The sequence below is a fragment of the Corythoichthys intestinalis genome, chromosome 3 (genome assembly GCF_030265065.1).
Source record: "Corythoichthys intestinalis isolate RoL2023-P3 chromosome 3, ASM3026506v1, whole genome shotgun sequence".
Taxonomy (NCBI): domain Eukaryota; kingdom Metazoa; phylum Chordata; class Actinopteri; order Syngnathiformes; family Syngnathidae; genus Corythoichthys; species Corythoichthys intestinalis.
This window is the reverse complement of record NC_080397.1, coordinates 52,088,848-52,114,800: the sequence shown is the minus strand read 5'-3', so window position 1 is coordinate 52,114,800 and position 25,953 is coordinate 52,088,848. Positions and strand designations below refer to the sequence as shown.

General features: G+C 37.4%; 1 protein-coding gene across 1 annotated transcript in view; it reads right to left on the bottom strand.

Annotated features, from left to right (window-relative positions):
- The window catches only part of LOC130913915 (single-stranded DNA-binding protein 2), a 171,025-nt gene that overhangs the window by 55,984 nt on the left and 89,088 nt on the right, over positions 1 to 25,953 (bottom strand). The window contains exons 3-4 of the mRNA XM_057832882.1: positions 16,418 to 16,479; positions 16,098 to 16,182 (exon numbers count right to left, since the gene is read on the bottom strand). Coding sequence (XP_057688865.1) covers positions 16,098 to 16,182; positions 16,418 to 16,479 — 147 coding nt within the window. The remainder of the gene's footprint in view (positions 1 to 16,097; positions 16,183 to 16,417; positions 16,480 to 25,953) is intronic.

Here is a 25,953-nt window from a genome sequence, read left to right as displayed (position 1 = left end):
AAATGTACTAACTTATGCAGGGAAAATCAGCACTAGTTGCTTGCTGATCGCACGGCACATTTAGACAAAAAAAAAAAACATCGACCCCCACACAAACCTACCACAGGGTTTCCCCTACATATTAAATATTGTGGCGCACCGCCACAACAAAATAAAAGCCGGCACGCCGTGCAAAAGAGATGTTTTATTTATGTTTTTTTTTTTTAAGGCCGTTTCAAGCTAACAGCAGCCTAAAGTGAAGGGTTTAGCGGCAAACTATTCATTGTGTATTGTAATGTCCGTAACTATACGGGGCCCACCTTAAAAAGTGACGATCGGACGGGAAGCTGTGACGTAGAGGGACGCGAGAAGGAGATAGCGGTCGCATGTCGCGGAAGCCCGCCGTTATTTTGTTATTCTTTTTCTTTATTATTGTTGCCACAATAAAGTGGCTAAGCCAATACAGACTCCTGTCCTTCTCCCCCCCATCCGGGGCATTACTGTATTTTGGACCTGACTTTTCGGCGAAAGTGAGTGGTGGACGGCCGTCTTGTACGGAAAAGCAAGTTTGAATGAATTTGCGCCGAATGGCGGGTCAGAGTGCCCAGTGCCGCTGCGCTAATGTGTCAACAACGCATGTTACAGCGGACGGATATATTCAATCACGGCTGACAAAACCTTAATAAATGCACTTTTTTTCCCCGTTTCATGAGCTCTAGGACACTCAAAAGATGTCTCTCACACCTCTCCTTGCTAAGATAAATGGTACCTTGATGTGTGTTTGTGTAGAAAAGTAGTTCACGAACAACAACAACAACAAAAAAACTATTCACCTTCTCACCAAAACTAGTAAAACTCTTTACACGGCAGTTAGAATTTCCCCCTACACCTTGAAATGGCTCCATTACAAGGACGTAGGTTTGGTCTCAATATTGGTGGGGACGCTACTGTATATCAGCATAACCTGCATGTACACTTTTACCTGGGAACAGGACATTAATAAAGCCAAACTGATTAGGTGAACGGGGGTCAGGGCTTAATTTCTCACCATTATGAACCTAATTAATTGATAGGCTTAATGATCAAAGCAAAAATAAATCTGTATTGACTTGTACTACCTTTCACAGTGCAAATTTATAACGTTTCAATCTGATGATTTTTCTTAAATCTATTCGAATATTTTTTTTCCATCTGGTTTTGAGTGTTAAAGACTAGTTAACAGATTAATGGGTCAGATTATTCAATTTACTTCAGGTAAATATTACCATTTTTCTTATTAAGCCCATACATTTAAAGGTTGGTCATTTTTAACCAAAATCATGGGGGAAAATGATTTCAAATAATGTTCTGAACAATATCACTTCTTGAAAGAAGATTATTTCTGACGAAAAAAAGTTTTTTTTTAAGATTAAATATACTCACTTTTTGCTTAAAATAAGAGTGTTAAGATTATTTCTAAGCTTGAGAGCGATAAACCGATACGACTGGATATCCGGTTTTACAGGTGAGAGATACAGATGTATCGATAGTAAAGTTACCATTCGACAGTAATTAGCCATTAAATATTCAATGAACCGATAGTAGAGATAGAATTCGGCTATCACGAGCACAAGAATCGGCTTCTAATGCCTAGTTCAATGCATTGCTTAATATGATAATAATTTAGCCTTTAGTTCACATGCTGAGCTTGTGTCATTCACCACACAGCGCACTTAGATCGAGACCGCACGCATGATATAATATGGACAAGCACTACTCACAGTCGTGGTTGCCTCAACTTCCCATGCATTTCGGCAGAACCGCTACTAGTCGCCGTCATTACCCAATCGTCACGGGCGTGTCATAACAACGCGAGAGCTAACGAAACCACTGTAACACACGCTCCGTAGCATTTTCTTCACAGCCCAAAACGAAACTAGTAGTGGCAACGAAGCAACATGCTAAAACAATGGGCAGTGTGATCACCGACGCCAGCGACGTGCAGCGATTGATTTTCAACGCACCCAGGAAAACAAAAGTTGGACTTTGAAATGATGAAGGCAGCCAGATCTGTTTGCATGGGACAGAGCTTGTGTGAAGTGTGGAGCGGTACAGAGATCATGAGTTTTTAAACCCTGAAAAATAACCCACTACAATGGTGGAAAGGGCGGCATATTGTTTCCACGAAATGCAGTCTACTTAAACATGAACATGTGGATTAGTTGCTCTTCCTCAAGAAAAATCTGCCCTTCAAAAAAGATATGGACAGTGATGAGGAATAAAAAATGAGGAAGCACAGGCATAAGTGAATGACTTTGCTGTGTATTAGGTTAAAGTAATGATTATTGACCTTTCTGTCTAAAATGCCATGTTTTTATTCCCCCAATTATACTAGTCGTAAAGCATATTTTATTATTTATTTATGATAACACTAGCAGGTTTAATTCTTTTTTTCCCCCAGAGTTGCTGCATATAATTAATATTTTTTGTTTGTAAGATGATTACGTTGAAAGTTTGCACTTAAATTACTTACCTCTTGTGTTAAAAACACCAGGAAATACATTAATTGAATTACCGCACTTTATTGTTGTCTGTCACTGGAGTTTTATTTTATTATCAATCCCATCCAACAAAATGACGGTCATATAGTAAGCCTTTTTTTATTTTTCATAAAAAAATAAAACATAACATTGGTATGAAATTTTGTTGTTTAATTTTCCCAAACTAGAAATGTGGTCTTTGTATATGTTTAAAATACTGTACAAACAAACACAACAAATATTTACTATCGTATCGTTTTCACTCTATCGAACTGTATCGTTCTTACACTGTATCGAATCGTATTGAATCGCTCAGCCTTAAAAATGTATCGTTTTTTAACCGAATCGTAACCTGTGTATCTAGATACATATCAAATCGGCTTCATGCTAGAGATACCCAACCCTAATTATTTTCAGAGAGCTGTTTTTAATGTCAAGAAATCTGAATAAAATTTACTTGAAGCACTGGCAGATAATTTCACTTATTTCAAGTAGATTTACACTGAAAACAAGGGAATTCAACTAGTCATCAGCCAATCAAACCTGCGTTTGAGGGGGAAAATTTGTGTCATTGTAAGTCTGAACATAATGAAAGTAATTCACTTAATAATGGTAGGGTCAATTCTGTCCTCACAAAATATGTGAAGACAATCTTGACCTCTATAACTGAACTCATTATATAATGCAAATAAGGTTGCCTAAATGTTGGTGAGGACAATTTGAGCATCCTGAAAAGTTCCTAGTGTTATGTTCCTAACGTCCCTATGCAAACCTACGCCATTGGTCCATTAACAGAAGGATTAGTATTGTTTTGTTAATGTAGTACATTAAGGACTACGAGATGTAAGTAGTACTATTGCTACGAGAAAAAAAAAAGTCGTATTATTACGTAGGGTAATGTAGCTGTAATCAGCTACGCATTTTACGTACATGTACCGTAGCTGAGAGCTACGACATTAGCCTGGCTAATGAAATATTTCAAATAGATCTTTGTTATGGTTCTTCTTGGGTAACAAAATGTGAAAAAAAAAAATTGTCATGATATGACGCAATTTTGCCGTGGCACGACATGGTGAGGCGGTCCGACTCTGATGCAGCCCACCACCACAGCTTCAAAAAATCCTAGGGGAAACCCTGTACCAATCCACCTACTTGTCCCAACATGCACATATGACACTGTGTGAAACTGAATGACACGAGAAGGCTATGCAAGACTGAAGGTGAAAAGGATGTGATAGAAAAAAAGAGAAAAAAACAAAGCAATTATATCTATATTTGTGAGGAAGATTGAAGGAAGGACTCAAGAAGGAAGGGAGCATCACTTGTTTTGAGAACCAATTCTACCCTAGCTCCAACTATGGAGTTTTCCCCACTCCCCACCTCACTGAGGACCCTGCTCCTCATTGCCATGGAGATGATGCTACAGTGAGTCACCTGCACATCTCCCTCCTCCTCTTTTTCAACAGTGCCAAGGAACATTGGAGGATGGAGAGAGGAGGAGAGATGGCTCTGTTTCCTTGGAAACAGACTGGGGGTCTTCGCATACCCCTTGGTTCACAACTGGTTGGAAGCAGCTTGTTACCCACAAAGCTTTAAGACAACAGGATCTGTGTCCTTTTTGGTCAGTCCTCAAAAACTGCTAACACAAAAGAAAGTTCAAGCACTGAATTTGCCTCCCAAAGTGATCTAGATTTTTTTTTTTTTTTTTTTTTAAACAACTATGGTAAAAAAAAAAAAAAAAAAAAAAAAAAACAACTTCAATTTAATATCCAATAAAAAGAATGACAGCAATTTCACAACTGCAAAATGGTGGGAGCATAAAAACTCAGAATTTAAATATTATAATGAATGATGGAAAATATTAGTAATTGGTTATAGTTCATTCCAATTTAGCTGGAAAGGAAAAAAAATACAATCTTTTTATATGTTAAGTGTCTGTGATGATTTGTTGCCAATGCAACAGGATATCAGTTTTAAAGGCAATCTCGGACTTCAAGACTTGTAGGCTCTAATAAGCCACAATTTTTCTCTTTTACTAAAATATGTTATTATAACCACATAGTACATATTTTGATCTACGGAAGGCGTGTTTTACACGCGAAATCCACACTGGAGGTGATGTCGCTGGACTAGGAGAAGAGCTGTGCTAGCTAGCAAGCGAAGCTAGTATGACAACTGGCATGATTTTGCCACATTCTGCTGTTGTTCAGATTGTTTTGTTACAGAGCTGTGGCATGAGTTCCCAACGTCGTACCTGCATCCAATTTCAACTCATCAGCAGTGTTTTAAACCGATCCTAGGCGGCTTGCAAAGATATTGACTTGCTGCCATTTGACAGTTTGAATGTCCCTTCGTTGCTTGTTGCATCATTGCCTTGTTTTTTTGTTGTTGTTTGTTTGTCTGCCTCTCACCGTGGTTTTTCCTCCTTTTTTTTTCTTTTTCTTTAATTGATCCTGACCTACTGCCACGGACCCCTTTTGTGTCTCCCTTTCGCGATCGCATGTTTTTTTTTTGTGTGTGTTCAATAAACTCTTTTACACAATCCCTATGGTATTTTTGTCTGCAGTTGCCTTTCCCTTTCAGGTGTTACCGCACAGAGACAGACAACGCATGTGGGTTGCAATTAGGGCTGCAGCTATTGATTATTTTAGTAATCGATTAATCGATGAACAAATTAGTTCAAATAATCGAGTAATCCGATAACGAACATAAAAAATTGAAATAGCTGAGCTGAGCCTTAAACGGTATAAATAAATAAATAAATAAATAAATGAGGATCTATGTACAACAAAAGAACAATTGGCTAACTTACATAGCAAAGGTTCGCTAGCTAAATGCTATAAAACGTTCACGTTTTTTTTCCACAATGCTCTTAACACATGGTTCAGACACATATTCCCACAAAAAAAAGGCTAAATTTACCTAGAAACTAAATTACGAAGGCATTATAAAAAATATTAGCTTGTCTATGTTGGTCTTAACATGGAACAGCTGGATTCGGCCATGTGAAATGAGGCAGACTAGAGGGCAGTGTATCTACCCAAATCAATAAAGCTTAATGCAAACACTTAAAAGACAAACCATTACGATGCCACTTTAATGAAACGAATATTCAAAGCAGCAAAATTTGATTTGAATATTTTTTTTCTAATCGAATACTCGAGTTAATCGAATAATCGTTGTAGCACTAGTTGCAATTACTTTATAAGGAAAATCATGACTCAAAATCATGTAGAAGTATAGTCCTGTGGTCTACATGCTCGTCTGTTGCACAGGAAATGCGCCAGCAGAGGGCGACAAAACACAAAAAAACACAAGTAACAAATGGACACGACACTCATTCTAATCTGAGCGGGGCATGTGCGTTAATTGCGTCAAATATTTTAACGTGATTAATTAGAAAAATTAATTATCGCCTGTTAACGTGATAATTTTGACAGCCCTACTTTCAAGATGACATATCTGTTCTATGTGTTGGATTTTATCAAGTACATTTTCCCCAAAAATGGAACTTATACTGCGGTGCGACTTATAAATGTTTTTTTTCCTCTTCGTTGGGCATTTTATGGCTGGTGCGACTAATACTCAGGTGCGAGTTATAGTCCGAAAAATACGGTAAACACACAATGAGTATGTGCAGTATATTTAGCCCATTAAAATTACTATTATTTTTTTAATCAAAGTGGCTTGAGCACAGCAATGCTTCGTGAGCTCTCCTGTTGGTTTCCCACTGCTGTGTGTCTGCCATCTCCCACACTGATGTTGTGTAACGACACCAGGCAGGCTTCGTATGAGAACACTGCTGCCTATTTACCTCCTCATCCAACTATTTTCTACACTGGCAGGGAGGGTGGACAGATTTACTAAATCATCAGGTAGCTCTAAAAAAAAATGAATGATCACGACATACTGTTTATTTAACAATACAATTTGGGAGCTCCTGAATGTCATGTGTTTGCAAAGTCATGCATATCAGCTCTGACAACACTTTTAATTCTGCATTTTCTTGCATTTGGGATTTTTCAGCACATGGCGGCAGTGTGAACAAATAAAACAATTGCAAGCTTAATTCAGCACAATTGAAATATTTTCTGTATCCATTTTGGAGCAAAAACCATCTTTTAAAATGTATTCAACACTGGATGAGTAACAGTATGTTTCACACCTAATTTCCAAATTTGTTTGCCATCAGTTTGTTGAACAAGTGCAATTATATATAATGAAGTGGTTTCACATTTAGTCTAAGAGTTGTAAAGTCCATCTGAAGAAAAAAAAGAAAAAAAAAAGAGAGGCCTACAATACCTTCTGCAATAAAATAATTACTTTAACATCCCCACACTGAGACAAGATGCAAAGTTTTCATTTCTGAGGACACTCAAAGACATACAATTCTCTTTTTAAGCATATTTCCTTTCCCCCGAGGACACTTTTTAAACCAACAGCTCGCTTCCGTTAATAAGCACTTTCTTATCAGGGGTTGCACAGCACAACCAGTACAAGTGTCAGACGCTGATAATCTCCTCAATTCGAAGAGTTCGGTATCAAACTCATCCGTCCGAAAATAACAATTTTCTTCACAATCTTGGACTACCTGTCTATTTGGAAGAATATTAACTGACTATGCAGATTGTAGTACAGTTAGACAAAAACACACTGAAGCACTTATTAGAACATAAATACTGTAGACATTGCAATATTGTATGTAAATACAAAATATAGTGGCATTGCGATAAAGGACAGACATTCTGATAAAACTGCCTTTTTTTCCCTGCATTACCTTTAGAGATCGACCGATATGAGTTTTTCTGGACTGATACAGATACCAATTATTAGTAGTCAGAGGGGCCGATGACCGATTTTTGGAGCCGATATTCATTTGCAGTAAAAATGTAAAAATTGTCTAAAAAAAAATGAATAATAATAATACAAACACTTCATTGAAATGCCTAAAGCATGTATATTGAATCATACGAATAAAAAATAATAGCTCCAAAAGTGCCTGAATTACTTGGACTAAGAAACATCTCTTTTGAAGTTGAATAAAATTTGCAGAAAAAAGTGTTCAAAAAAAATAAATAAAAAGTTTTAAACATGCTGCTGTCCCACTGTGTCGCCTTCATAATGCGAATTATTTTTACACAAGAATAACATAGAAAAATACTTGTCTTTATTAAATGTTTCATTGAGTGAGTCTAGTCAAATCCGCTCACAGCTGAGAACAGCTGCGCACACTCACACAATGAGTTGCCACAGCAAAGTAGAGTTTTACAAGCTAAACGATGATTGACACATTCGACGTCTATTAAGGTATCGATCCCAAGCTTCTCAGGCAAGATCAAAGTTTCAACGCCTGTCAATCATCATTAACTTTAACAAGCAAATCTCACAGTGCACTGCTGACCAAAAAAAGCAGCAGGAGGAAGAGTGAGGCTGTACGAGCATGAAGCAGAAAAAAAAAAGAAAATTAAAACCCGATCGTTTTCACCCGATTCCGATCCTCTGAAAAATGGCGCAATCTCTAGTCCCGATACCTAGTTTCAAATTTACTTTTTAATATTGGCCGGTTGGATTAAAAAAAAAAAATAAATAAAAAAATAATATGTATATATATATATATATACTGGACTGTCTCAGAAAATTAGAATACACAATATTCTAATTTTCTGAGACAGTCCTGTACATTAATCCACCATTTAAAGCAGGGGTGTCCAAACTTTTTGCAAAGGGGACCAGATTTGGCGTGGTAAAAATGTGGGGGGCCGACCTTGGCTGACGTCCTTTACATAGAACAATATACAGGACTGTCTCAGAAAATTAGAATATTGTGTATTCTAATTTTCTGAGACAGTCCAGTATATATATATATATATATATATATATATATATATATATATATATATATATATATATATACCGATATATCGGTCTACCTCTAAATACCTTAAAACATACAGTATAAAGCCATCAACGCAGTTTGAATTAACATACACCTTAGACTGATCGGTCATGACAAACTACTGTCCCTCTACTACAGTATTCCCAACTTTTTAATTGACAAAACAGAGACTAACCTGTTCAACAAGGCCACATCCTGATAATGCATTTAAAAATAACTTGTTTTCATGATATCATGGCCTCTCACAAATGGAATCCATTAATTTACTTTTGAGAACACAATTTACTAAGCACTTAACAGAACTGCAAACGACAAATCCGATGCCTGAGAAGCCTTCACTAAAGTTTAAAATCAATAACACTATATCTTACTTCACTCACTGACTATAGATGGTTTATCTTTGCGTGGAAGAAAAGCCTTCCAAACTATACTATGAACTGTATACAGTGGTACCTCTCGAATTTAATTCGTTCCAGGACCTGGTTTGTAAGTTTAAATGGTCATGTGTCGAGCGGGATTTTACCATAAGAATGCAACATAATTCGTGTGATTGTGTGACAATACAGTGATCCCTCTTTTTTGCGCGATAATCGAAATCCCGCGAAGTAGAGGCGGAACTTATTTATAATAAAAAATATATATATAATTGGTGTGTTCATTGTATTTTTCAGATTTAGCATTGGAAAGATAGGACATTTTTCCCTTTTTTCCCTCAAAGTATACTTTAAATTTAAAAAAAAAAAGATAAATAAACAAGTTACTCTCCCAACTATTTTTAAAAAAGAATATCGTAGCAAAGTGTTTATCTTTATTAAATGCTTCATTGAGTGAGTCCACTCAAATCCGCTCACTCTGTTCACTAACAAACACACAGTGACTCGTCACAGTACACTACCACTAGTGTTTAACAGGCATAACGAGCTCATACATTCGACGCCTTTCATAGTAAGCTCTCCCAAGCTTCTCTGGCAAGATCAAAGCTTCAGAGCTGTTACTCATCGATAACATTAACAAGTAGCTGCTTGGTAAGCATAAAAAGCAGCAGGGGGGACAGGTGATAGGCTTCACGTGATCGAATCGGGACATCACTATAAAACACTGTATTTATTTATTCATTGAAATTGGAAAAAAATCCGCGATGGACTGAGGGCGCGAAGTTTGAAGCACAAAATAGCGAAGGATCACTGTAATTTGTTACACAGCCCAAAAAAACCTATGCCTAATCTTTAATATATACTGTGGCTACAATTACGGATAGCAATTACACATAGCAAAACAAATACATTATAAATATAAATTAGAATGTTAATAATATAATACAAGTATTAATAAATTCATGTAACGAATCAGGTTCCAATATGGCAGTTGTGTTTTGCATGCTGAACACACTGGGTGATTAATGAGAGAGTAAGAGGTGCGAAAGAGTGGGAAGTTTTTAGAGCTGTCCCGACTAGTCGACATAGTCGACGTCATCGATGACGTAAATCCGTCGACGAGCACAACATCCCGTCGACGGTTAATGAATTGTTGATGTCAATAATTACACCATGCTCACGCCCCAAACCCATAAAATCATTTGGACCCAAGCACCAGCAGAGGGCGCCAAACACCGAAAAACAAGTAACAAGCGGACATTACACTGCTGTCATTTTAATCTGTTTGAGCGGGGCATGTGCTTTAATTGCATCAAATATTTTAACGTGATTAATTACAAAAATTAATTACCGCCCATCAACGCGATAATTTTGACAGCCCTACTTTTACTGTTGATTTTCAGGTTGGTAAATTAAACTTATTTCACACTGTTCCTTTTTTTTGTTTGTTTTCGTATTTACATTCTCATTTTATTGTTGCATCCTTGCATCACATACTATTTTTATGGAGTAAAATGACCCTTTAAAAAAAAAAAAAAAATTAAATGATCATCTATGCAGTTCACGCTGTCTGTAGGTTTGTTATACTTCCTCATACCAAGTGCCGGTCAACCTTCCACTGAGCAAACAGATTTCTCCTCCTCTTCCACAGAGGGCTAGCATTTGAAAGAATTTTTTTTAAAAAAACTGTAAATTGAGAGCAAACCAGTCCAAAACCTGGTCTAAAACGCCACTTTGCCTTGATTTAGTCAGTGTACAAAATAGGGCTCTGCATTTCTTAACCTTCACTGAACACCTGAGGCTTACTTACTGAACCCCAGTTAAGAACCACTTGTCTAGCCAGTTCACTCACTCACACCACACTCATATTTTTCTATCATTTCCTTCTTAATTTCAATGGTAAACGTCACCTTTTTTTCTTTTTTCACCACCTGCACTAACTTTCTTGGGATCCATGTTGATTTCTCTCACAAGAAAATCTGCCGTGCGTTCGTCTTGCGGGAAAACAATGAAATTGCGAAACTGTCATAAATCGTCGTATTTCGAGCATGTCCTCATATGACAAGACAAATGACGAGTCAAATTTTACGTCGGCTGTCGAGAGATTAGTATGTTGATGCGATCGTATGTTGAGGTGCCACTGTACAATATTTTTTAGGTAAAATGCTGAAAATTAGCTTCAGAAAAGAACAAAAAGGTAACAGTGCCAAAAATGCACACTGGTTTTAATTAGGACTTCACTCATTAATTAGCTACCTGCAGGTAATTACATTTGCAAGATCTGATTAAAATCTCTATGCGTATCAAAGTCGAGAAACGACAGAGAGGGAACCTACTGAAAATATAGCTGCAATAGTCTTTTTAACATTTAATGCAATTGTCTTCTTGGTTATAATTGAGCAACTGATACAGTACGCGACTATGTGAGATGTATCTCTGATTGGATCTCACCAGCAGTGTGGAATTGAAGGTGTTGATTGAAACTGACCTCAGTCTAATTACAATGGGTCTAATTGTACTTCTCTGATTACAGCCCTGCAGGAAATGTAAAACTAAGTCGTTAAGAAAGATTATGAGTCATTCTTGAATTGATTCTGATCACAGAAGAAAATATTGTGTTGTTTATGCTTGATATAATTGTATTTTGACATGCTTTTTCATCTTTGAAGGTTGATGAAACGCATTTTTCATCTCTCGTTCTTATTCCCACTATCCTTCAACCATTGTATCCTTCTTTCCTGTCCCCGAGAACGAAGGTCAAACTGTCCTCCAGCTTCCATCAACGCAGCCAAATGATGACATCATCCCAGAGCTGCCTCGTCCTTCGTGTGACTACAGTATTCATCACACCGATCATCAGCGGTACCACCTGCCCTCGCACAGCACACAAGAGTACGCAGGAGCACACACTCGCATGTTCTGCTGGATAGCAAAAGAGAAAAAAGAAGATAGAGTATAACGCAGAAAAGGAGATGTGGAGTTGGAAGATCCTGCTGGGGTAGGCAAAAAGTCCTGACCTGTGCACTTCCTACTATACATCTCAATAAAGCTCATCCTAGACAAATGTGATGAGTCAGACCGGAGGATACACAGGAAGAACAGGGAACTGAAGCCCATCAATGCACTTGTCCTCCGAAAACTAAAACATCGAGTAAAAAGTACTGTAAGCATCTTCAATTTTAGTTTGCAGCAACTGTAAGCACACTGCAAACTTTTTCCCCTTTACACATTCAGAGGTAAAAATGACAGATGGACATTGTAGTCCAACGTACACTCGCATGTTTTTTCTCTTCAAGACACAAATCTTTGACAGAATCAACAGAGCCTTTGCTGATTGCAGTCAAGTACTACATCAATTTTTTTTTTCAATTTAATGAAAACAATGTACTGTTTGGTGGATACTGAGGTTCATAAATCCCATTCAAAGATGAATGTGAGTTTTCAAGATTTAAAGCAACACTAAGTAACTTTTCAACCTTTATAAAATATTTTCAAAACATTTGTGATATGTCGACTGTAGGGGTGTAACGGTACACAAAAATCTTGGTTCGGTACGTTTTGAGGTCACGGTTCGGTTCATTTTCGGAACAATAGGAAAACAAAACGCAAAATTTCAATGTGCTAGTTGTTTATTACACACTTTTGTGCTTTCAACAATAGGAACATTAGCCTATACAAAGCTAGAATTCTGCTCAAAAAGTAGCGGGTATTTAAAGATAATAATCCAACAACAATTTGCCTTTCAGACCCCACGTATTGGTCAGCTTTCTTTCTGAAAGAAAGAAGAAAAAAGAAGTCCTGTGCTAAAGAGAAACGCAATCCCAATGACAAAGATTTTAACATGTATTTTACAAAAGAAATGCCTCAATGAATCATTTTTTAAAAATTATTATTAACGGTTTTCAAAAGCTTTATTGATGGATTTTCTCAAGTTTAAGCACCACACAGAAATTAATAAATTTAATTGTGTAAGCAGGATCTGTGTATTATTCTTATTATTTAATTACAGGTGTTTTAGCTCATTTCAATTTATTTTATTTAAATGAGCTATTATTTATTTTATGATGTGTTTATATTTTACATGTGATGTAGTATTCATTTATATTGTATATTTCATGTTGTATAACTTTAATTCCTATGTGAATATTAGTTCCTACTTGTTTTGTTGTGGTAAGAGGGTTTTGTATTGAACATGGGGCCATGTTGGTTATTATTATAGCAGAGAAGACAGCAGTAAATCAACAAAGACAAGTCAACTGTAACCCAATCTACCACTCAAGAGATCTGATGGACTCAAAAAGTAGGTTACAATTGCATATTAGTGTGAAAATCGGCCAGATCAACCGTGTCTTTACATGAGTGACTTCCAGTCTGCCTGATCCTAGCTAGTAGTATTGACGCAGGAGGGCCACGTCTTGCGTCAAATAATAAATTCTGCCGTTCTTTTCGCGTGCGTCGCGTTGAGCCGCTTCTGGGACGCGTCTAACAAACGGCCACACTGCGACTGGTGTGCATTGGCTGATTGACTTTAACGCCCGCGTTTCACTGCGTTCTCATGGCGGCCACGTTGTAGCCCCGTTGACGTTTCAGGGTTATATACTGTCCTACCGTGTTGGTCCTAATTATAGTAGAGAAGATGGAGTAAATATAATCTACACAAAGAAACTGTAACCCGATCGACTCACAGCCTCGGGTTACATTACATCAGAAACTTGTTTGGTACGCCTCCGTTCTGAACCGAACACCCCGTACCAAAACGGTTCAATACAAATACATGTACCGTTGCACCCTTAGTTGACTGACAACGATCTGAATGACACCTCTTTTATATCTTGAGGGGGTCTGTATCGCTTTCACAGGCACTAAGTAATTTTGAGGAGGTAGGCAAGAACCCTACAAATAACTACAAATGTGCTGACTGCTTTACTGCATACGTCACTTCTCCCTTTCCCCATTTATTATAAAGACGGAAGTCGATACTCACGCTTTAGCACGAATTCTGCAAAGATGGCAGAGCAACAGAGACAAAAAGTTTTGTCTAAAGAGGTAAAGGGAGGCTACCAGGATATACAGATTAAACATTGGCCCGGCCTTCACTCGCTGGCGTGACGCCCAAACCCAAGTTGTACAGTTTCGGCGTAATTTGTACAAGTGAGCATTGATTTTTACAGTAAATGTGTACGCTATACGTTCAAAATCTGTACGTTTTTGTGCATTACGTTTTTTTTTCTTCGTTCGGAATTTGTCAGCGTTTCGGCAACAGGACAATGTGCGTTAGTATGCCTTACGTTGGTTGAATGACGTGAGAAAAGTAAGAGACACGGAGAGAGAAGAGTGTTTGTTGTGACGCTGTAGCAAACGCGATGCTAGGCGGCTCCATTATTTCCTGATTGTAGCTGACAGCCTTCAATCTACGTCTAGATATCACATGCATATAGAACTACATGTGAAGTGACAGACTCGGCAGCATTGGTAAAAGGCCGCCATTTTAAAGCAGTAGACTTCTCAGAAAGGCTCTGTTGTAGTGAACCTTCCTAGCTAACCTAAGTTACTTTTTATCTAAAATACTCCTAAATCGGCAAAATCTTGACTTGAATCTATCTTTAAATGATGAAACAGTTTTTAAACTTTCACATGTCGAAAGTAGACAGAAGGAAACTAATGCAAAAACGGGAACAATTTTAACAACTTTAACGGTTGATTGACAACATTAAATGACTTCCAAACATAGCAAAGTTTACTATGTTTTTTTGTTGTTGTTTTTTTTTTGTTTGTTTGAAAAAATGAAGAAAAAAAACATGTAAGGTAACACCAGGTACTTTGACAAGTAACTAACTACTCTTACATTCAGGTAACTGAGTTACTAACTCAATAACTTTTTGGGAGAAGCAATATGTAACTGTAATTATATACTTTTTAAAAGTAAGATTAACAACACTGGTCATAAAGATGAAGTCTGCAGAATGAAAAGTGATGAGAGCAGATATTTTATTCTGCCAATTTGTTGCCGAACACAATTTGCCTGCAACTATTGCTGATCACTTCTCAGACTTGGCAAAAGAAATGTTCCCTGACTCAAAGATTTCATCGGTAGGTTAATTTTATCAATTGACATTTTTTATTTATAATTGGACACACTAACGAACTACTTTCAAGTCAAACTGAATTGCGAGCTGAAGTGCCATGAAGTGCAGCCATCAAAAGACATGATAGAAATTGCCAAAACTGCTACATACAATTATAAAAGTCAGTAGTCACTGTTAAATTTTAGTAATCATGATATAGCTGAAGATATTGTTTTGATTGCAACAGGTTGTATGTTACAATATTACCAATAAATGCATATTATTTTCAAAATTGAGTTTTATTTTTGTTTCATATTGCACGCTATATACGACATTGTAAGATTAGTCACCAATCTTTTAAGGACATACGTCACTATTTGGAAGATTGCCAACGGCCTCGGGTTGACAGGTATGAGTATTATGTAATACGGGTAATTTATTCATACCGGTAAAGCGGTCGTGTCCTAATAAACATTTTTTATGGATATATTTTTCAATAGCGTTGATTCATCTGTAGTAAATAAATAATATGGGAGTAAAAGTACCGTATGCTCACGCCCATAAGGCACACCTAAAATAAAAAAAAAAAAAATTTTAAATGGACGGTGCGCCTAATAATGTTGTCCGCCTATTGTGTGGACTGAGTACCAAAATGTATCTGTCTGACGGAGCAATTTTTTAAAAAGTGCATGAGAACCTTAAAGGGAGAAGGTTGCGTGTAATAGGGGTTGTGCCCCTGGTAGCTGTAACGTTCAAGTGTGTGCGTTAGGCTACACAACATTGGTTCTGCGTAGGACCCTCGAAAATGGCATCTACTGCGAAGAGACACACTTACGAAGCCCAGTTCAAACTCAAGACTATCACTAATGCGAAACAAAAAAAAATTGCCACCTATGGTGATTTTTAAGAGGGAGACGCTGCCTGAAGAAAAGCTGAGCCGCCATGTTTGATGAAGACCTAGCCCAGAAGTTCAATTCGGATACAGAAGATGAGGACTTTGATGGACTTGTGGACTGATTAAGATTGATGTGAGTTGAATTGAACTTTTGCTTCCGCTGCCTTAAAAAAACAAAACAAAACAAAAACACATGCTACCATGCATAGTGCACGTGCTAGCGTATGTTTTTCATGCGCCCAATAATGCGGTGCGCCTTGTGTGTATGTTAAATACAAAAATATCACCCATAAATGAGCCTGCGCCTTTCAATACTATGCTCCCTATGGTCGCAAAAATACGGTAATTCCTAAATGTTGGTTGACTTACATAGTCATGGAAGGCTTTGGCCTCACTGGAATGATCACATGTGTCTCTTCTTTCTGGGGCTGCACAGTAAAGGTCCCAGAAAACACTGCAACACACAAAACATGAAACTACAGATTCTATTTGAGTTACACTACATCACATCTGTTTCTTGTAAAACACAATCAATCATGATCTTGCTGCTGACACACCATTCTTGTGGAAAATATTTATCTATTTATTTCAATATTTAGAAAATTTTGGGAGATGATGGGTAAGGGATGACTTTGGTAGAAAACATCCAGGCAAGCAATGTTACCTTAATTTTTAAAGAAAATACTTACCACCACCAAGAGTGGAGAAACCCTGGAGGTTCCCCTAACGTGATATTCTTCTCCCATCGGATCTAAGCAAACCAGGGGAAAAAATGTTTACCAAACACTGAAAGAAAATGGGCCAGCAGACATCAGTGCAAAACGATGTTACGTTGTCATTATATGTGGTTATGTGGTGGTGAAAGAAGTGAGACAGAGAACAGCAAAGATTTTAAGTGGATAGGTCAGTCTTTGTCTGAGATCTCTGTCTATTTACAACAATCTGAGGGTGTGTTGGAGCGAGATGAGGTAACAGACATGTACAGACCTGAGGAGCATAGGTAACACCCTAACCACATCCTTCTTTATTCTCCTTGTCTGCCGTTCTCTTGGCAGTGCATCAATGAAGTAAAAACGTTTCCCAAGAAACAAGTCACTTTTTATGGAGATTACGTTGGCTGTTCTCTAAGAATGTGCATTCTACTCCTCTTGTAAGAATAGTCATATAATGATAGCATCACCAGTAACTTTAGGTTGCACGTGTATTTAATTATGTATTTTTTTTGGTTGTCTTTTTTTTTTTTTTTTTTTTTTTTTGTTCTTCTGTTTTTACTTCCTTTGTCTGTGTCGCCTTAAAAACCATTTTCTGTCCACTACTTTCCTCTGAATAAACAACATTATAAACATCCACCATGTGAGTACACTAAGCTCCCATGTGGCACATTGAAACTTTTCAGCCTATACCTCAGTATAAAGTCACTCGGATTCCCTTTCTTTGTGCCTAAGCAGCTAAACAGGACAGGCTTGAAAATAAAAATAAAAAATCATATTGTCCATTCTCGGATATAGACATTTAATAGACTAGATTCTAAGCTTAATGCATCTTATTTACTGGAAATTGAGATAATTCTGAACAAAATCACTGGATCGCGGTGGTCTGCCCAAGCTAAAATGTGAATTCAAATGAAATTAACTAAATGAAAGACTTGATAGACAGACAGGCAGACGGACAGACAGTCAAACAGGCAAACAGACAGACAGACAGACAGATATTGTAGATGAATACAGATTACAGATTAGTCTTGATCGATGTGCCAGACTGATCCTCAGCTACAGGAAGAGTCTGGTTGAAGTTATTGCTGCCAAAGCTGTCAAAGCACACATTGTTTTTATATCTGTGTGATTTTGACAAAGATCAGATAACATTTGATGGTGATTTTATGCGGAAATGTGAGAAATTCCAAAAGGGTCCGATCATTTTTCATACCACTGTATTTTCCCTTGATTTCTATTTTATGTGATTGTATTTCTTATTCATTTTGGCACTCTTGTGACGCCATAGTTTTCAGTTCGTCAAACCAATTTTAATATACAGAGCCAGCCCAAGGAAATATAAAATGCAAATTTTAAATGATAAATTCTAGGGCTGTCATCACGTTAACGGTTATCGCGTTGACGGGCGGTAATTAATTTTTAAAATTAATCACGTTAAAATATTTGACGCAATTAACGCACATGCCCCGCTCAAACAGATTAAAATGACAGCACAATCTCATGTTTCAGTGTTTTCGTTTTAATAACATTTGTTAAAATTTCAATCAAAAAATAAACTAGTAGCCCGCCATTGTTTATGTCAATAATTACACAATGCTCATGGGTGCTTAAGACCATAAAATCAGTCGCACCCAAGCGCCAGCAGAGGGCGACAAAACTCCAAACAACACAAGCAAGTAACATTGCACTGTGCTGTCATTTTAATCTGTTTGAGCGGGGCATGTGCGTTAATTGCGTCAAATATTTTAACATGAATAATTTAAAAAATTAATTACCGCGCGTTAACGTGGTAATTTTGACAGCCCTAAAATATATATGAAAAAACAAGACATTTCACCTAATATTGAACCATTTTTCGACAATCAATGTCTTTATTATTTTAGATGTACATTGTTGAAAACAGCCAACAACTGCATCTCAGATGTGACTAGAAAAATCAACAACAAATTCACTGCTATCACTCAAAAAAACTTAAGATCTTAAAAATATATATATTATTTATTACCTAAAAATGTCATTACACTTGATAACACACATCACTTAAAAGTTAGGTGTTTTTCCCACTTGTTTCAATTTAATTTCCATTTGTGTCAGGGTATTTTTAAATTCTAGTTAATTTTGAGTTGTCTAAATTGTAAGTCCTAATAGAATTTTGAGTTTTTGCAGAGTTAAAAAATGTATGAAACCTGCTGCATTGGAGCACATTAGGCACCAATGCTACTTGGTGTTTTATCCATCAATGACTACTGAGCTAAAATTGACAGTTAGCTTTATTATGTTTTTATTTTACACCCTCATCACTCTGCAGCTCTGTTTTTACAGATTAAGTAAATCCTGTATGAAAGACACATTAGCCACGCATTGACAGTAGTCATAATTAATAGAAACATAGCCCTCCGCAAAGCTAACTTTGCGCTAGCAAGGTACAGTAGCGTTAATCTTATTTATTAGTGCTAAGTTAACTTAATTTTACCTTGTCTCGGGTATGGGTCCTCCGCTCTCGGAGTAAACAGGGTGCCTTCGGTGGAGAAACAGCATCGAAGACGTGCTGTAGTGTTATGCAAGCGCTGTCTCACAGTGAATACATGAAACAGTATCGCCTTTGTGTCCAGTTTGAAATGCTCCCACACTTTTGACATTTTCTGCTTTTTCTTGGTGCCTTTCTCTTTGGTTTCGTCATTACCTCTATATTAATGCATGGTTGAAATCAAATATATCCGCCGCCTGTCTTCTTCCTGTACTCATTGGATGTCATCGCATTGTGCGGCATTAAAAGTAGTGCGGGCAAAAACGATTCTTGGAGGTGGAGAAAATTCCTCAATCAATTTTTAAAATCGAGTTACTCGGATTATTCGAGTAATCGTTTCGGCTCTACGCTTAATAAAATATATGCAGTGGGGCAAATAAGTATTTAGTCACCCACCAATTGTGCAAGTTCTCCTACTTGAAAAGATTAGAGAGGCCTGTAATTATCACCTTGGGTAAACCTCAACCATGAGAGACAGAATGTGGAAAAAAAAAAAACAATTGAAAATCACATTGTTTGATTTTTAAAGAATTTATTTCCAAATTAGAGTGGAAAATAAGTATTCCGTCACCTACAAACAAGCAAGATTTCTGGCTGTCAAAGAGGTCTAACTTCTTCTAACAAGGTCTATCGAGGCTTCGCTCGTTATTTGTATTAATGGCACCTGTTTTACAGTAACTCATTATCGGTATAAAAGACACCTGTCCACAACTTCAGTCAGTCACACTCCAAACTCCACTATGGCCAAGACCAAAGAGCTGTCGAAGGACACTAGAGACAAAATTGTAGACCTGCACCAGGCTGGGAAGACTGAATCTACAATAGGTAAAACGCTTGGTGTAAAGAAATCAACTGTGGGAGCAATTATTAGAAAATGGAAGATATACAAGACCACTGATAATCTCCCTCGATCTGGGGTTCCATGCAAGATCTCACCCCGTGGCGTCAAAATGATAACAAGAACAGTGAGCAAAAATCCCAGAACCACATGGGGGGACCTAATGAATGACCTACAGAGAGCTGGGACCACAGTAACAACGGCTACTATCAGTAACACAATGCGCCGCCAGGGACTTAAATCCTGCACTGCCAGACGTGTCCCCCTGCTGAAGCCAGTACACGTCCAGGCCCGTCTGCGGTCAGCTAGAGAGCTTTTAGATGATCCAGAAGAGGACTGGGAGAATGTGTTATGGTCAGATGAAACCAAAATAGAACTTTTTGGTAGAAACACAGATTCTCGTGTTTGGAGGAGAAAGAATACTGAATTGCATCCGAAGAACCCCATACCCAATGCGAAGCATGGGGGTGGAAACATCACGCTTTGGGGCTGTTTTTCTGCAAAGGGACCAGGACGACTAATCTGTGTAAAGGAAAGAATGAATGGGGCCCTGTATCGAGAGACTGAGTGAAAATCGCCTTCCATCAGCAAGGACATTGAAGATGAGACATGGCTGGGTCTTTCAGCATGACAATGATCCCAAACACACAGCCAGGGCAACAAAGAAGTGGCTTCGTAAGAAGCATTTCAATGTCCTGGAGTGGCCTAGCCAGTCTACAGATCTCAACCCCATAGAAAATCTGTGGAGGGAGTTGAAAGTCTGTGTTACCCAACGACAGCCCCAAAACATCACTGTTCTAGAGGAGATCTGCATGGAGGAATGGGCCAAAATACCAGCAACAGTGTGTGAAAAGCTCGTGGAGAGTTACAGAAAACCGTTATTGCCAACAAAGGGTACATAACAAAGCATTGAGATGAACTTTTGTTATTGACCAAATACTTATTTTCCACCATGATTTGCAAATAATTTCTTTAAAAATCAAACAATGTGATTTTCTGTTTGTTTTTTTTTTCCACATTCTGTCTCTCATGGTTGAGGTTTACCCATGTTGACAATAACAGGCCTCTCTAATATTTTCAAGTGGGGGAACTTGCACAATTAGTGGTTGACTAAATACTTATTTGCCTCACTGTATATATAAACCTTGGCTAGCACAATAGTTCAGGCAGCTTTACTTTAGAACCAAGCTAGTCTTACTTTGTACATCTGGATTTATTGGCGTCTTTTGAAAAGTCTGTGGACACGTTAGGAAGGAACAGAGGGAGTTCAGGTGAACAAATCACTTGGGATATACAGTCCTGTATGCATTGACTCAGTGAAGGTCATTGACTAACACAGCAATGACGTCAACCCGTGTACTTGAAGCTGATTTATGTTCACACGGCGTGTATTTAAAGACACAGACACTCGAAGTCTGCATCATCATCACCATACTGGTGTGTTAATAATTATCTAAATTGTCTCGGTGGTTGCTAAAGGGTCTAAACATTTCATACAGATCAGGGAATACCAAGTCATCTGTTTTAACAGTCGAGACTGATAACAGAAAACAGCGGAACATTGCAATTTTAGTCAGACTGTCCTGACCTCAGTTGCAGGTCAGATTGAGACATTTAAAGGAATGCTATGCTTTGAAGATCATTGGTAAAAGGGGAGGAAGGAAGTGTCTCTCTTTGTGCATGCTTCAACAGCTCCAGCCAAGACTTTTGTTGACTTGCAAAATTACTGTGCAATGCGTTGGAACAAATACATTATAGTTGCTAAAATGGATGGGGGACACACTTGCAGATGCCTGGTTAGTTTGGCAAATTGTTTGGGCTAGTGGACAGCACTGGGTCCCTTGTCATGGGTTGTTGACCAGGTGGGCCACCTGGCTAAATGTACAGGTACAGGATCCATTCAGGGGAAAAGATGTATCTGCAATGGTATGCATCTAGCAATTCTTTTAGCTAGTCACGCTATATGAATCGCTGGAGAGTCGAAATGCAGCCGTTTCAAAGAGCTATAATGTAAGCAGAGGTGGGTAGAGTAGATTTTACACAAGTAAGAGTAGCATTACTTCAAAATAATATTACTCAAGTAAAAGTAGTTATCCAAAAAACTCAAAGCATGTGCTCAAGTACATGTAAAAAAGTATTTGGTGAAAATAAAACTCAAGTAATGAGTAACATTTGGAGTAACTGCTTACGATGTTAGATTTTTTTTTGTTTAAACAATGGTATTTTTTTTTCTTAGTTATCAGTTATCTATATCAACTGATATTATTATACTGTAGTATAACCTATTTCATAACCGCATTAACACCGTCAGACCTCAGCATGCTATTGAAGGTCATGATGCATTTGTGTCTCTAAACCAATAAATAAACTGAATTTATTTGCTATCGCCACTTCTTGGAGATGATTAAATGAAACTTTACCCATCAAAATTACATTTATTTATTTATTTATTTATACGAACCGTTTTGAAGCTTGATAATACAGTGTATCACAAAAGTGAGTCCACCCCTCGCATTTCTGCAGATATTTAAGTATATCTTTTCATTGGACAACGCGGACAAAATGACACTTTGACACAATGAAAAGTAGTCTGTGTGCAGCTTATATAATAGAGTTTATTTATTTTCCCCTCAAAATAACTCAAAATATAGTAATTAATATCTAAACCCCTGGCAACAAAAGTGAGTACACCCCTTAGAAACTACGTACATCCCTAAATGTCCAAATTGAGTACTGCTTGTCATTTTTCCCATTATTATAGTATTATCAAGCTTCAAAACGGTTCATCGAGCATGTTTGGTTGCAGGGCTGAAAGAGGGCCAGAACGGTCAGGAACGCAGTTCCGGTATAAGATTCAGGGCCGGAACGCAGTTCCGGTATACGGTGCTTTGATTCTGAAATTATGACAGAAATTGTCAAAACACTATGTTCCAAAAAAAATTGAAAGCTGCCACACATGCATTTCATCTCCAAGACGAAAACAATCTACCACCATCAGATTTACATACACAAGTGTTAACAACAAGCATAGTAAAGTGCTTGTGTAGTGTAATCCGTTTCCACCGATATCTATTATTTATTTTATTCCACGGACGGCATGGAGGTTTCCCCAGCTGCTGCAGTTATCTGAATCTGACGATAACGAGTCACGTCAATGTGCGAATGCACGCAGCAAAGCAAAACGCCTGGACTCATTTATCCGTTTAATTGGCTGACATACTGACATGTTATCACCAGAGATTGTTAGCTCTGATTGGTTCAAATGTGCATGTTTTCTGAAACAAACAAAAAAAAAAGGGGCAATGCAAAAGAAAATGGATCAAATCTTTAAGAGCAAGGAAAGAGTTAAGGAGGCTTATTAATCATATTTAGTTTTATTTGCTCTGATGGGGAGGTTCAGAACATCTGAGCTTTCAATGTGAACTTTGGACTTATATTTATTCATTTATGTTGGCTACTTATTCATTTCCCTATGATTTAAAAAAGTCAATATTTGCGCGAGCTTCAAAATATATTCCTTTTCACTCTGCATAATATGAGTCATTTGTACTTATTTTTCTAAATGTATATGTTACTTATATCTTTATGTTTAAAAAAAATACAACAAAAAGTAAATGTTGACATTATCTTCAATTTTAATATACATCCTATGTTCTTAAGTAGTTAAAATTGAGATTTGGCATTATAGTATGTGAGGAAATGAGGGAAAATAAAAATTAGGAGATGGAGGGTGGGGTTATTGCTGTTTTTGTTTTATTTTGCAAATCACTGAAAAAATACAATTTTGAATGAAAATCAGTTTTTGTATGTGTTATAGAAATAACTGACCAAAACAGTTTTCTTTGCTAATCAAAGTCCTAAATGATATTCGTCGGAATACCGATGCAGGCAAATCATCTGTTCTGCTACTATTGGATCTCAGTGCCGCATTTGACACGGTTGATCACAACATACTACTCAGCAGATTGGAACAGTGGGTAGGGCTTACTGACACTATTCTTCAGTGGTTCACACCCTATTTACATGATAGGGATTTCTTTGTGTCAATCGGAAACTATCAGTCGGAACAAGCCAAATTCACGTGTGGAGTCCCTCAAGGGTCAATTCTTGGACCACTCTTATTTAACATCTATATGCTTCCATTAGCTCAGATAATGGAACAGTATGACATCTCCTATCACGCCTATGCAGATGACACAGAACTGTACATTTCTGTGTCCCCACATGATTATAGTCCCTTAGTCTCCCTGAGTAAATGCATTCATCAAATCAATGAATGAATGTGCCAGAATTTTCTCCAGTTAAATGTGGAGAAGACAGAGGTGATCATTTTTGGGCCAAAAAAGGAAAGGTCAAAGATAAACAGCCAACTTAGTACAATGTCACTTACAGCTACAAATCAAGTCAGAAACCTGGGCGTAATTATTGACTCAGACCTAAAATTTGATAGCCATCTAAAGTCCGTCACTAAATCCGCTTATTACCACCTAAAAAATATAACCAGAATTAAGGGGCTTCTGACACAACAAGACATGGAAAAACTTATGCATGCATTCATTTTCAGCAGATTGGACTATTGCAACGGTATATTTACAGGTCTTGATAAAAAAATCAGTCAAGAAGCTGCAGCTAGTACAGAATGCTGCAGCCAGAGTCCTCACAAATACAAGGAAGCTGGACCACATTACACCGGTTTTGAAATCGCTACACTGGCTTCCAGTGAGTCAAAGAATAGACTATAAAATACTACTGCTCGTCTACAAAACACTTAATGGCCTTGGACCAAAATACATGCTTGACTTGTTAGATTCCTATGAGACATCCAGACCCCTAAGGTCGTCTGGAACCGGTCTTCTGCATGTTCCAAGAACAAGAACCAAGCAGGGTGAGGCAGCATTTAGTTATTATGCTCCTCACCTCTGGAACAAGTTACCCGAACCTCTGAAGTATGCTCAAACTGTTAGCTCTTTTAAATCAGGGCCAAAAACGCTTTTGTTTAGCACTGCATATCCATAACTGTCTATATATTTCAATCTACCTGCTTTCTATTCCTCTTGTGCTTATCTCCATTGCTGATTTCATTTATTATTATTAGTAGTAGTTTTTGTTTTATTTTTATTTATTTTTTGATTGTCTTGGTTTTTACGTTGTATTGATTTAAATGTGATTTTTATGATCTTCATGTGATGTAAAGCACTTTGAATTGCCTCGTGTTGAATTGTGCTATATAAATAAATTTGCCTTGCCTTTGCATTTCAGTAGTTTTGACCCCCAAATAAATAAATAACATTTCTAGCTCCATGGCGACCTTCATGTCGGGGAAATTCTGACCACTTTCACCCCTGTCAATGAGACATCAATATTACAAATTTTGACAAAATTTTGGGATTTAATTTTGATTATAATTGGTCAGTGAAGAAAACAACAGTTTGGACATGAAGGTGACGGTGTCCTGAAAAAAAAAAGGACCCAACCAGGCCACTGTGAACATTTAAATGTCCTTTTAATAAATTCTATTCTCCATATTCTTTTTTTTTTTTTTTTTTTTTTTTTTTTTTTTTTTTTATGAGTCTCTATGCTCTCAAACCTCCTTCTCGTTCTGCATAAAAAGGTATATAGATCCTCTGTTCCGCATGACCAAGCAGTTGAGCAGGACACATTTTAAAGACAAGAAGCTGATTAGTAAAGGGGTGAGGAAAGAGATATCTCTCTCCTTCAATGGTTCAACTGCTGCTGCAACACATAGGTTACAAAACACTCATCCTCCATTCACATTTTAATTCCAACTATAAAAAAAATAAGTAAAATAATTGAACAAGCAACAATTAAATATCAAGTATGTATTTGAAAACTGTTGAGTCAAGTCACGGTTCAGAATTTGACCACAGTTTGCCAGTATATGCTTCTGCAATCAGAGAGAAATTCAATTGTTAAAACTTTTTTGTAAATCCAAATTTTTACAGTGAAGTGCCATATCAATTTTAAAAGTGGAATAGTCAAAAGGCTAGTACAGTGGTACCTCTACATACGATCGCTTCGACACACGAACTTTTCGACATCCGACGTAAAATTTGACGCGCCATTTGTTTCTACATCCGACGACATGCTCGAAATACGACGACAATGGCAGCACCGCAGACGAATGCA